At 51.4% G+C, this 13,528-nt stretch overlaps 2 protein-coding genes across 2 annotated transcripts; one reads left to right on the plus strand and one right to left on the minus strand.

Moving 5' to 3' along the window:
- Positions 1 to 710: 710 nt before the first annotated feature.
- DNAJC16 (DnaJ (Hsp40) homolog, subfamily C, member 16) lies at positions 711 to 7,844 on the plus strand (the record flags this gene model as incomplete). The annotated part of the gene is made up of 13 exons (XM_009080273.1): positions 711 to 777; positions 1,611 to 1,941; positions 2,133 to 2,317; positions 3,242 to 3,346; positions 3,705 to 3,863; positions 4,320 to 4,450; positions 4,691 to 4,862; positions 5,039 to 5,221; positions 5,417 to 5,493; positions 6,215 to 6,295; positions 6,377 to 6,475; positions 6,900 to 7,067; positions 7,448 to 7,844. Coding segments are annotated over 13 exons (2,155 nt in total), but the record flags the coding sequence as incomplete, so codon positions are not given.
- Positions 7,845 to 9,706: 1,862 nt separating this feature from the next.
- AGMAT (agmatine ureohydrolase (agmatinase)) lies at positions 9,707 to 12,560 on the minus strand. The gene is made up of 7 exons (XM_009080271.1): positions 12,190 to 12,560; positions 11,888 to 12,090; positions 11,116 to 11,164; positions 10,803 to 10,998; positions 10,325 to 10,504; positions 9,978 to 10,062; positions 9,707 to 9,876 (listed from the first exon to the last, which is right to left on the minus strand). Exons 1-7 carry the CDS (start codon positions 12,558 to 12,560, stop codon positions 9,803 to 9,805), a joined length of 1,158 nt encoding a protein of 385 aa, XP_009078519.1. The 3' UTR covers positions 9,707 to 9,802.
- Positions 12,561 to 13,528: the final 968 nt, after the last annotated feature.

Consider the following 13,528-nt stretch of genomic DNA (forward strand, 5'->3'; position numbering starts at 1 on the left):
AAGTTCTCCTAGAGTCTTGCTACAGAGGGAAAATGTTCTCCTGGAGTTTGGTCATGGGGGGAAAAGTTCTCCCAGAATCAGGCTACAGGGGGAAATGTTCTCTTAGAGTCTAGGTATGGGGGGAAATTCTCCTGGATTTTGGCTATTCCCCTGACCCAACTGGGAATCTTTGATACACCAGGGTTTAAGTCTCAGCTTGGTATGTCAGTGTCCAACAACTCAACCCCCCATACCATGGGAAGAAAAGGCACTGGATCCACAAATGTCACAGCCCTTGTGTGGGTGGTATGTGGTAAGGGGCAAGATGGATTGCCTTGGAAAAGAGTCTCACCTGGAGCTTCCAGAGCCTGTGTTGTTCTGTGTGAGACATCCCTGAGGGCTGTGGCAGGAGGTGATTTAAGGAAGAGCTCAGTAGGTATGTAGGGCAGCAGCCAAGGGAGGCATTGCTAGGAAAGAGACATTCCCTCATCCTGGGCTCAGGCTGTTGGTGTTGGATCAGACAGAGGGACAGGTCCACAGGCACATGGCACATATCCCAGTGCTGCAGTTCAGGATGGGGTTTGGGTAGGGACAGCATGTGCTGGTATAAATCTGATCTCAGCCTCAGGGGATGCAGCTGCACACCCTAACTATCTGTGTCCTGCTCACCAGCAGCTCCCTGTGCCCCCCAGGGAACCACTGACCCCTTTTCCTCTGGTTCTGCCCCGTAGGCACCCTGACAAAAACAAGGATCCAGGAGCAGAGGATAAATTCATCCAAATCAGCAAAGCCTACGAGGTAACATGCTCTTCTTACAAACTCCTGCTGTATCAACATTGTGACCTTATTTTTCCATATGTACTTTTCCTGTGTATTCTGCATGGGGAAGGTGCTTGACCCCATGGAGATGGACATTATTCACCCAAAAAAAGTTTGCTTAGCTTTGTTGACAGAGCCACTGGAGTCACCAGTGTGGCCTCTGCTGGAAGTATTTCATGACAGGTCTGCCCTGTTCTGGGTAAAAAGCCTCAAATGAGGGAGGAGCTGGTATTCACCAGGCCCTGCCCAGCCAGGCAACATCCTCTCAGTGTCACATGTATTTAGAAGCATTTTGGGGTGATGTAAACAACATTAATCATCACAGGGCTTCGTCACCTCAAATTATTTGTAGTGGTAGTTATTTGCACATCACTCTGGAAATTGGCTGCCCTGGTTTGAACTAAATCTTTATTTCCCTGCCAGAAAATGCAGTTTCTCTGTGGGGCTTCTGACTGCTTGGTGAAACTTCTGGCACTTTCTGATGTGCTGAGAAAACTCTCCAGGTTGAAACAAACAACAGCAAAAGCTGCTCCAGAGCTGAGCGTTTGTGCTCGGAACGCGGGACGTTCTGGCCCAGGGAGCAGTCTGGATTTAAGGACTCCTTTTCTCTGGGCTTTGGCTTTTTTTACCCTTATTTATCACAGCGAGCCTGGAGGGATGTGACAGTTCCCTTTTCCAACATATCTGTCCCTCTGACATGCAGCAATGGCCACGCAGTCCTTACACAGCAGCAGGTATTTACTAAGGGATTACAATCAGGCAGCTCCTCCTCATGGCTTCAGCTGACTGTTCCTCTATCACCTGCTTCCCAGATTCTCTCCAACGAGGAAAAGAGGGCAAACTTTGACCGCTATGGAGATGCTGGGGAAAGCCAAGGGTTCTCTCAGCAGCAGCATCGCCAGTTCCATCGCTTCCACGACGGCTTCTACTTCGACGAGTCCTTCTTCCACTTCCCCTTCAACTCGGAGAGACGCGACGCCTCCGACGAGAAGTATTTGCTCCACTTTTCCCATTACATCAATGAAATCGTGCCAGATAGCTTCAAGAAACCTTACCTCATTAAAATCACCTCTGACTGGTGCTTCAGCTGCATCCACATCGAGCCTGTGTGGAAGGAAGTCGCTCAGGAATTGGAGGCACTGGGTAAGGTTGAGGCTGGGAGTGCATCAGCTTTGCAGGACCTCGTTTAACCTGTGCAGGGATTTATCCTGACATTTTCCCAGACATTGCTAACTCCCAGGCAGGGTGCTAGGCAAGGGAAGAGGTCTCCAGCCTCACTTTTCCACTGGGAGTTTGGGGATCTCTGATGTGAACCCACCGCTCTCCTTTTCCAGGAGCGGGAATCGGCGTCGTGCACGCAGGGTACGAGCGGCGCCTCGCCCATCACCTGGGTGCCCACAGCACTCCCACCCTGCTGGGGCTCATCAACGGCAAGATAACCTTCTTCCACAGCGCTGTTGTGCGGGAAAACCTGCGGCAGTTTGTGGAGAACCTTCTGCCAGGGAATCTCGTGGAAAAGGTAGGCTCTAGCAAGAGTGGCACGTGCTGCTCCTCCTGTCTGCCTGGAGATTTGTCCCTCCGTGGCTGTTTTGGTGCTAATCTGTGTGATTCAGCTCCCGAGCTGATCTGTGTCATGAAGCTCCAAGCTCTGCAGCTGTTGGAAGCAGTTGCAGCACATAGCTCCATAATCCTTCTCCTCACAAAAGGGCTGATCCTGCTACTGGGTGGTTACACCAGTGAGTCTAAGTGCTGGCTGCCCCCAGCTGTGACACCCCGTGGCTGCCCCCAAAGCTATCATCCCTAGGTTAGGAACTTGCTGGATTTCATTTCCCTTCTCCTTTCTCATGGTTTCATCCAGCAAATTAGGGATCACTCAAGAACTCCTAGGCACTGTCTGCTAAAACTTGCCAACACAGACTCATTGTTTGTTTTGTCCAGTTTTCTTTCAGACTTTTGATACTGGAGCTGGCAGCATGAGCCCTTTCAAAGTTATAAGTAAAACCTCCTAACTAATAAAAAAATTCTTGCATTTCAAGCGCTGCACAGTGATTTTTGGCAGAGCCTTAAAGCATCCACCACCCCTTTCAGGACAGTCTCACCTGCCTGCCCCCTGCTTGTTCACCTCACCTCATTTTGCCTTGGGGCCTTCAGCAAGGGCCTCCTTCCCCAGTGGACTCTTTGACTCGTTGTCCTTTGGCTGTTGGAGTTCTCACCCCAAAAGTGAGGTCTGTTTCCCCTTCCACAGGTAACACAGCCATTTATCTCCTTCCTCTAAGTCAAGCAGGTACCACACGTGAAACAGAGCAGGTTTGATGGAGCTCACACATGTCTCAGCTTCCCATAATCTATAATAACTAGGCTCAGTTCTCATCCACACACTCACTGTAGAGACTTGCCAGTGTCTGTTGGCTCAGAGGTTAAGCTAACCTGGTTCTGTTTAAAGATTACAGATAAAAACTACGTTCGCTTTCTCTCCGACTGGAAGAAAGACAACAAGCCCCATGTCCTGCTGTTTGATCACATGCCAGTTGTGCCATTATTATACAAGGTAACGTCGTTTCTGTCACTGCATTGTTGAGTTGTTTATAAATCCAGATGTGCCCAAAGAAAAACAAGTGGACTGATGCCTCCAGACACTACTGACTGGTTAATCTGGGTTCCTGGCAATCCCCTTTCCTACAAAATCCCTGCTGCCCAGCAGCATGTCAGGCTGTAAATAATACTGTGGATCTGTGGAGGCTCCTGGCACAGTGACTAAGGGAACTCAAAGCATGGTTCAGCAAGGGAGAGGAAGGGCTTGATGACACTCAAACAGTTCTCAGAGCAAAGTCACCACAGGTGCTGAGGGGGGAGAAGGTTGGTCACTCTCTAACATAAACACATGCTGGGCCTTTCTTCCCCTCCAGCTGATTGCCTTTGCCTACCGAGATTACCTGTCCTTTGGCTATGTGTACGTGGGACTCAGAGGCACTGAAGAGTTGTCCAGTCAGTACAACATCAACGTCTACACTCCCACCATGATGATCTTCAAGGAGCACATCGACCGACCTGCTGATGTTGTGCAGGTATTGCTCAGGGCCCTCTCTGAGAGCTTACAGGAAATGGGTGCAGAGGTTTTCTGACTGAGCTGGTGATGGGAGGTGGGGCAGTGGTGCAGTTTGGAGTGAAGAGTGTTTGATCTTAGCGTAAAATCAGGTTTGGAGGAGAAGAGTGTTAGGAGGAAGGAAGCTTGACAGGCTCTAGCTGTGGTGTCTGACCTGTTGAGGAGATAAAATCAGGTTTGGAGGAGAAGAAGAGTGTTAGGTGGAAGGAAGCTTGACAGGCTTTAGCTGTGGTGTCTGACCTGTTGAGGAGGGTGAGCAGAGGTAGCTGCTCCATCTCAGAGCCTCAAAACATCTTGGGTGATTGCAGCAAGGACCATGATGGCTGGCAGCCTTCCCTGGCCTCAGACAGGGTTGTCCAGCAGCTTTCCTCTCCTCATCCTGCTCAGTTCTGACTTCTGCTTTCTTTGTCCTCACCAGGCACGAGAGATGAAGAAGCAGCTGATTGATGACTTCCTTTCCCAGAATAAGTTCCTCATGGTGGCCAGACTCACCAGCCAGAGGCTGTTCCAGGAGCTGTGTCCTGTCAAGAAGTCTCACCGTCAGCGAAAGTAAGTCTGTGGGGGACAGGTCCCCCCATTTTGTTCCCTGAGGCTCTGGGGCTGCTCTAAAGCCACCTCTGGTTTGATGCTGATGGAAAAGGGCAATGCCTGCATTGGATGGTCCTTGGGATCTGCAGTGTCTGAAAGGTTTCTGGCTCACTGGGACCATTCAGGCTAGCGGAAAGGGGATGGTCGTTTCCTCTCGCATCCAGAATGGCTCTTAATCCCCTCTCTCATCATGTCACCCAGGCACTGTGTGATCTTGCTCACTGGGGAAGGAGAGAAGTTTGCTGAGGCTTATGAGGCCTTTCTGGCTTTTGCTGTGGCCAACACCAAAGACACACTCAAGTTTGTGTACGTCTATAACGATCGGCAGCCGGAATTTGCAGACGCCTTGCTGATGGATCGGGGAAAATCAGGGGTGAGCATTCCCTTTGTTTAATCTCTTTTCTTTTTGTCTGTCATTCTAATCCACTTTATGTAGACATTATACCTTGATCTGACACCTGACTCTGGGCAGTGGTTTGAAATGAAACATCTGTCTAGAAAAAAATGTCCCCTCCTGTCTGACATCTGCCATGTTCTTGGCTCATCCAGGTGGTCATTCTGGAGAGACGCAATAACGCAGGGAAGATCGTCTACAAAGCCTTGGAGGAGCCCTGGCAAGGCAGCAAGGAGGACAACTTCATCCTCCTGGATCTTCTGGACCAGCTGAGGACAGATCCAGGCCTGCTCTCCTCAGAGACTGTCGTGGCTGACCTGAACGATGAGCTCGCTCCTGTAAGTGCATGGCCTTTCTGGCTGCCTGACATCCCTGTCTGGACAGTCCTGTTGTGGCTGTTCACAGGCATATTTTAAAATACCAAGGCAAGACTTAGAAGTTCTCTTGCCCAGGGTTCTGGTTGTGGGGTGGGAGTGCTGTTGGGGCTCTGCACAGCAGGTTTGTCATTTGTTTTTGTTGTTGTTTTGAAACAGGTGTTCCTTATCCGATGGTTCTACTCCACACTGGACTACATTTCGGACTGCTGGGACAGTTTGTTTCACAGTAACTGGTATGGACTGGGCATCCATTGTTGGGTTTCACTCCTTCCCTGTCACCTTATTTTAAAATGGATCTGTTTTTAGCCTCCTTTTGCCTGGGAGCAGGACAGTGCTCAAAAACTCGGTGGTCCTTAAGACCCTGAGAAACAAGCTTAGTTTCTGGGTGTTAGCGTAGAAAACACATAATCCCTGAATGATTATATGGGTGCTTTTATTGAAGAGCTCTGGGAGTCGGGGTACAGACCCAAATCTGACTCCAACATGGATCAGAGATGGATACATTTTATACTCTTCTCTTACATAACCATAGGTTAATCATTACATTACTATTATTCTATTGATTTCACCCAAGCATGGATCCCAGTTGCTTTTGATTATTGTTACAATCCTTCCTAGGCATAACTTCAAGTTCCCTTTGATCATTGTTATGGTCCTCCCAAACATAGTTTCAAAATCTTATCATAATAATCTATTAATCAGGCAAATAATAATCTATCATTCAAGCAGATATGTGCAGATGGATATGCAAGTACATACAAGTTCACGCTGCTCTACTAAACATAATATCCATCTTTGTCACTAAGTTCTACCTTGACTACCACACTTCCAAACATTTTACTCTATGCTATCATGGGGAAGGCACGTGGTGTTGCTTGAAGTAGACAGCAACTGAAATTCAGGCAGAAAATGTGACCTCACAAACTGACTGCTCTTTGCACATCTTCCCCTCAGGCGAGAAATGATGCCACTGCTGTCCTTGCTCTTCTCCGCACTCTTCATTCTCTTTGGCACCGTCATCGTTCAGGCTTTCAGGTGAGTGCCTCCAGGTGTCCTCAGGGACAGCACTTCACTCCAACCCGAGGCCTTAAACACACACCAAATCTTCCTCTGCAGTGATTCAAGTGACACAAGGGACTCTCAGCCCTCTGAGAAGGAAGAAACCGCCGCAAAGACGGAGAAGAACGACGCGAGCTTCAGCAAAGAGAGTAACAGGTTCCCTCTCTCGACTCTCCCTAGATGTTTTCTGTGGGGCATTGCTCAGGGAGCATTAGTGGGAGGCAGAGAAGTGCCACAGCTGCACAGACATAGCACAGCTGTGTGCACGTCAGCATGGACACTGAGGCAGGAAGGAGCAGTGCTCAGACAGGACCCAGACAGCAAGGCCAGGAGGGCAGAAATACAGTTATTAAGCAATTCCTAACAAGTTTGCACCAGACAGCATCCTCAGAGGATAGGTGAAGTCTGACCCACTCGTTGAAGAAGAGCCAAATTGGGCCATTGCAGCAATTAAACTGGTTTGCCTACAGGGCACGGGGCTGGCTCAGCATAACGGGCTGGGGAACACGGTCAGAGTTTCTCTGTCCTCAGTCCCTCCTGTCCCTTGCTCCACTTTCACTCAGTCACTGCTCTGTTGCAGGATTCCCAAAAAGGGCTTTGTCGAGGTGACTGAGCTAACAGACATCAACTACACCAGTAACCTGGTGCGCCTGAGGCCAGGGCACATGAATGTCGTCTTGATCCTGTCCAACTCCACCAAAACTCCTCTGCTCCAGAAGTTTGCCCTGGAAGTCTACACGTTCACAGGGTATGTTGGGCCCATCCTGGGTTTGTGATTTGTGTCATGCTGCTCCAGTGACATGTGAGGGGTGAGGTCGGCCAGGAGGGAACTCTCCTGCTGAGCAGAGTCATCAGTGGCAATGAGCCACCAAAACGAGTGGTCACTCCTGACTGGACTCAGTGAGAGGGGCAAGAAGGGTCTGGTGCTGCTGCCACGTTGGCTGTACCCATGTTTCAGGGAACAGAGAGCATGACTGTGCCGACTGTGCAGTTGTCACCTGTGCTGAAAAAGGAGCTGTGGTAACAGCACTGCCCTGCCCTTGTTGATAGATGCTCATCTGTCCGGTTGGAATCTGGCCTGACTCAGGACACATCCCAATCCCTCTCTCTTCTCTGCTCTTCCCCCAGGAGCAGCTCTCTTCATTTCTCCTTCCTCAGCCTGGACAAGCACCGAGAGTGGCTGGAGTACCTGCTGGAGTTTGCCCAGGATGCAGCCCCCATCCCAAACCAGTACGACAAGCATTTCCTGGAGCGCGACTACACGGGCTACGTCCTGGCCCTGAACGGCCACAAGAAATATTTCTGCCTCTTTAAGCCTCACAGAGCAGGGGACGAGGGGGGAACCCTGGGGTCATGTGAGGATTATGATGCCTCGCTACACGCAGAAGCCAGAGGGAAACCCTCCTGCAGCCCAGGATCTAGATCCATTAAAAACAAATTACACAAATTGTCCTTTTGGATGGAACGCCTTCTAGAGGGTTCCTTACAGAGGTTCTATATCCCCTCGTGGCCCGCGCTAGACTGAGGGATTTTACAGAGATTCTAAGGGACAAACTTTTTATGAAGATGACAAGGGACAGCTCTTTCCAGGAACACACAAACAAGCGTGATGAATGGACCTTAGGTTTTAGAGGAACTCTCCTGGGGCCGGTGCCACATCCCTCTCCACGGCTGGAGCCTGGGAGACCACCGCCCCACCATGCGTTTGGACACCAAGAGCCAAGAAGTCTGTTTTTCCCTTCTTGTCCTGCCACATCTGCTTCCCAAGTCGCCCCTGTTTCATCTCTTGTTTTACCTCGGTTGAAGAAACAAACCCGTGACTTCTCTCGGCCCGGACCAACCGTGGCCGGGGACAGCTCGGGTCACAGTTCTCTCTCCCTGTCCCCGTGTGCTTAGCCCATGGTGCATGGTGTAACACTGGCAAGACCCTGCAGACCCTCCCAGGCCCTGCCCTGCCAAAAGGCCTCCTCCCACCAGGCAGTTGTACCTTCTCGGCTTTTCCCGTGGTAAGTGATGTAGAGTCCGGTCAGGAGCATCTCCCTCGTAGCACACCTGTAGCTGGGACTCACCTGTGGTACGGGCTCGTAGGCGATCTGCATGTTCCATGCTCCTCGTGTCATAGTTCCACGTGCAGCTTCACCAGCTGAACTGTAACCAGGGAGGGAAGGGGTTTTGCACGGCCGTAAATACTGTCCAAGTGTTGAGCCATTTAAATGTCACGTTGATTTTTTTCAGATGCCTTTTCTGCTTGTCGATTTTAGACGATGTATCCTAGAGCCATAACTATACCTGCGTCCTCAGATTGTAGGCGTGAGCTGCTATGAGCCAGTAGATGTGTAAAAAAAAAAAACCTCTACGTAGCTGCCAGGGAGTCACCTGGGCTCCTTGCAAACACCCTTCCAGCTGTAGTACCAACCAACCTCATCCTTCAACGATTGTATTTTTGAAATGTTGCCCCAGAAGTGCTGTATCATCAGACCGTCGCGTGCGTGTGAAGCTCCTTTTGGTTTAGGTGTGGGGTTGAGATGTTTGCTTTCAGCCTCTCACCCGTTTCCTTCTTGCCCCACACCTGTTTCTCCACACTCAGGCTGCTGCCTTGGACAGCACGTGGTGGTTTGTAATCCAAAGATTGAGGCAATTCGGTCCTAGTGCACTATCCTAGTGAGAGCTGAGCGATGGCACAGCGCTCGGAGCTGAGGCAAAGGGAGACAGGCCCTGAGAGGAGGTTGTTCCCAAACTCCTCCTCCCTGTTCCTGTCACTGCCAGGAGCCAGGACACGAGTGCAGCCTGACGAGTAGGACTGAAAACTAGGTCCCTATTTTGCACTTTTGATACTGGGAGGGGGGAATTAACTTATTTGGCAAACTTGTCTTTTTTAATTTCTTTTTTTTTTTGTTTGTTTTGGTTTGGTTTTGTATTTGTGATCAGGCACTGATGTCATTTTGTTTTGAGATGATTACAGATTCGCAACCAAAATAAACTATTTTAATGTGTGATGAGTTGGCTCTGTGTTTCTATGCACAAATGAATTTCACCTCTGCATCTGTTCAGGAATTGCAGGAGCGATTAAACCACTCCTGGTTATTCCCCCAGCAGGAAATTCAAACATCCCCCTACCTTCAGGAGCTCCAGACTCCCTTTGTCTACATCCATTGTCCTGCTGGCCACATCCTAATGGGACAAAACTGACCAGTGACAGTTTTGCCACTAGCCCTGTGATCCAGGTGACTCATTCCAGAGGCGAAAGACCATTAGCCTCATCCTTCCCTTTCCCAGGCCAACTCCAAAGCTCCAGACCCCAGACAAACAGGCTATTCAAATCCATCTGTTCCCTATAGTTTCTCAGCTTAAAATTACCTTTTATAGTGGTAAGTGGTATTTATTCCATGCTGCAAAGCCTGTGCTGGCTGAGGGAAAGGGGACATGGAAAGCCTCAGCTGAGCACATGGAGCAGTGTTGCCCCAGGGCAGGTGGGAACTGCCCTCACAGTGTCTTCACTCCTGGGAGAACACACAGCATCTCAAACAGCAGGTTTGCCCCCAGGAGGGCTGTGTTACCTGAAAAAAAAAGGGAAAAATGTCCATGAATATCCAAGGGCTTTCACTCACAGCCTCTTCTGCCAGGGATGTGTCTTACTCTCAAGCATCTTTAGACTCACCAGAGACATCATACATTGGTGCGACTTCCACGAGGTCACAGCCCACTATGTTCAGGCCTTTGCAGCCACGAATAATCTCCAAAGCCTGTGGAAAAGATGGATTTGGGATCAAAAACCACATCTGACCTAGCAGACTTTTCAGGGCTCTGCTTTCCCCATGTTCCAATAAGGAAACACAACCTCTACAGACCAAATCTCATCAGTTCCACCTTTCCCTTCACCACCACGAGGAATCACTCCCTGGCCTTCCCAGCCCTTTGCTTTGCTGTGCTGATGGCATAACCTCCTTTAAAATGGGAGCAAAACCATTCCCTTCCCCCTGGGAACCAAAGCTGTGTCCCCCTTACCTGTGCAGGTGTGAGCCCAGCTATCTCCGGGGTCCCGGTGCCCGGGGCGTACGCAGGGTCTATCCCATCGATGTCAAAGCTGATGTATACTGGTTTGTCCCCCATCTGTGCCCTCACCTCCCTCATCAGAGGCTCCAGGGACTTCATCCAGCACTCCTCAGCTGGCACCACCCGGAAACCCTGCAGCACACAGACACCTGCTCAGGTAAAGGTGAGGAAAGCAGAGCATCTTCCACCCTGCCAGGGATTTCTGCCAGGATCAACCTTCCTCCAAGCTGCACCTGGAATCACCTTCCACTCCTCACTTCCTTGTTCCCTCCCTCGTTGACACTCGGTGAGCCAGGAGGATTTGTCCTGCAGGACAAGCTGCTGGCATGGGACAAGATGTAAAATGCCTTTATTTCCCTGCTGAAGCCAAGGGAATATTAATGCCATGGGAATATTTACGGCAGGGCAAACACGCGGAGCAGGAGCTCACCTGTTCCCGGCTGTACTGGTAGGGGTCGGGCTCGTAGGAGGAGCCTCGGATGCCGATCTGGACCACGCGGCTGCAGTCCAGCAGCTTTTCCTCCACGCAGCGCCGGAACGGGGTCCCGTGGTAGATCTTCTCCCCCAGAGCTGTGTCTCCGGTGTCGGTGTGAGCATCCACGTGCACCAGTCCCACGGGACCGTGCCTAGACAGGACACGGTGGCCACATCAGTCCCTGCCCTGTGCAGGATGGCCCTGCAACCCAGGGGCATTCATGAGGCTCCTGCCCCAGACTTTACACATCTCCAGGTTAGAAACTTACTTTGCTGCCAGGGCCTGCAGGATGGGGTATGTTATGGTGTGATCTCCACCTGAAACAGGACAGGGAAGAGGAGTAACACACTGTGAGAGGTGCTCAGCACTCCTTGCCTTTGTTCCCAAGTCAGTTTTCCCCCCCCCGCATTTATCCTGCACTTATTTATATACCCCAAGGCTTCATTCCTGAAGGAAAATCTGAGGCTCCTGGGTGGAGGTTGCTTCCTCTCTACTTTTTTCCTCCTGGGGAAGACCTGGCAGGACTGCTGGCAGGGACAGCCCCTGGAGCAGGACCCTTGATCTGGGTTATAAATAGACACTTGATCCACTTCTGAGGACGCTGTAACTAGTGATTGGCCCCTCATTACTCTACACACTCACTTCATTTAGTGATGCCAAGCTCTGACAGCTGCAAACTTGAATGTGTGCCCAAACCAGGCCTCGTGCAAAGCCAGCACTGCCTCAGCTTGAGGGACACAAGGGATGTATTCCAAGGGACACAACTTGCTCTTGCTTAGTCTCCTGCTCAACAGAACACAAACCCATCGCTGATTGTATTTACAGACCGATCCATCCTCATCATTTCTGACCCAAAAGAGGCATCACAGAACAGTCATTTCAGCAGAGAACCTGTACATTTACCCACGAGACAGCACAACACGCCACGCAGGGGATTCATCTCACTTTCTGCCGTGTTTGGATCAGTGTTGGGAGGAAGAGGAGGAGAGTTTGGCCGAGCAGGGACACAGTGGCAGCGCAGGGAGATGCAGGGCCCTTACCCAAGGTGAGGGGCACACAGCCAGAGGCCACGATGTCCTGGTAGGACTCTCGGATGAGGCGGCAGCTGTCAGGCAGGTTGTAGAGGTTCACGTTCACATCCCCAATGTCAGCCACCCGCAGGGAGTCGAAAGGTGCTGCCCCGGTGCTGCTGTTGCACTTCCTCACCATCGCCGACTCGGCACGGATGTGACGTGGGCCGAACCTGTGGAGAAGGGAAAGGTTGCCAGGCATTGCTCCCAGCACTCCTCTCAGCAGAGAGCTGTCCCCACTGGCTGCAGGGAAGCACCAGGCTGGCCCTTACCTGGCTCCTGGCCGGTTGGACGTGCCTGTGTCCAGAGGGACACCGACAAACGCCGCGTCCAGTCCCTCCGCCGACGCCTGCACGGGCAGTCTCATCATGGAGCAGATCCCCACGGGCCGAGCCACCAGCAAGGCACTGGGGGGCACGTTGAACTGTGAGCCCCAGCGGCAAGGGGCCCTGCAGCCCGGAGCCAGAGGCTGGAGGAACCCCGAGGGGACACTGGGTGAGGAGCTGGAGGTGGCCAGAAGAGCTGTAGGCCACGGGCCGTGCCGTGGGGTGGCCACTGCAGTGGTCACTGACAGCTTTGGAGCACAGAGCCTGGCTACCTGGGGCAGCAGTTGGCTGCAGCCAGCCCAGAGCAGCTGCCTCATCCTGCCCCACAGACTCCCACCCTCTGTCCCACAGGGAGCACAGCAAGAGGTGCTGCAGAGCCTGCGCCGCTTCAGCTCCAATGCCAGGGGCAGGCAGAGTGCCAGGGGCCTCCACCATTCCTCCCTCCAGGGTTCAAAGTGCAGCTGAAGACTCCACTGCTCGGGGAAGGGCAGAAATTCAGCCTGGCCCTTGCACTGCCCCTCCCAGCCACCCCCTTTCCCAATGGCAGAGTCCTGGCAAACAGCAGGAACAAACATAGCAGTGAAAGGATTCGGCTGCAGCATCTCCACCAAGAGCCTGCACAGGGATTAGCAGGAGGGACACAGTGGGAAAGGCCCCAGTTTGCTCCCCTCAGGCATTTGCAGACAGCACAGCAGGATTTGTTGTGTTAACAGCTAGTGCTTTTAAGCTGCACTTCACAAAAGCACCCAAAATGCTGAAGAATCATAAAAACTTCCCTGTTAGCGGAAGGCAGGAGGGGAAGAAAACAAAAGGAAAGTCTGAGCTCAGCAGAATCATGGGCAGACAAAATGCAAGCACAGGGGAAGCATTAATAGGGATTTAAGCACCAGGGGGACAAGCTGCAGGACAAGCATTTTGGGCCGTTTTTGAGGACAGAGAGATGAATGATTCCCAGGGAAAGCAAGTTTCCAGTGCCTGGAGTTAACCAGCACAGATTAAAGCCTGGCTGGACTAATAACAACATGCTTGAAATCAGATGGCTCCAGTTCCTAATTCTACTCCCTACTCGTGTAGAGACTCGATGAGGGAAAGGCAAGGGAATGATGTTCACAGCAGAAAGAGGGCTCAGAGCAGAGATCTACCACACAGCAACAGCATTTACTCTTCAAAAGGCTCCAGAGACAGTGCCCAGGGAACGGGCCTCACTGCTAGACACAGGCACAGGGCTCAGGGGAGAGCACACACAAACCCAAGGCAGCAAAAACACACTGCAAGAACTCAGAAT

This window comes from Acanthisitta chloris, unplaced genomic scaffold, assembly GCF_000695815.1.
Source record: "Acanthisitta chloris isolate BGI_N310 unplaced genomic scaffold, ASM69581v1 scaffold19028, whole genome shotgun sequence".
Classification (NCBI taxonomy): domain Eukaryota; kingdom Metazoa; phylum Chordata; class Aves; order Passeriformes; family Acanthisittidae; genus Acanthisitta; species Acanthisitta chloris.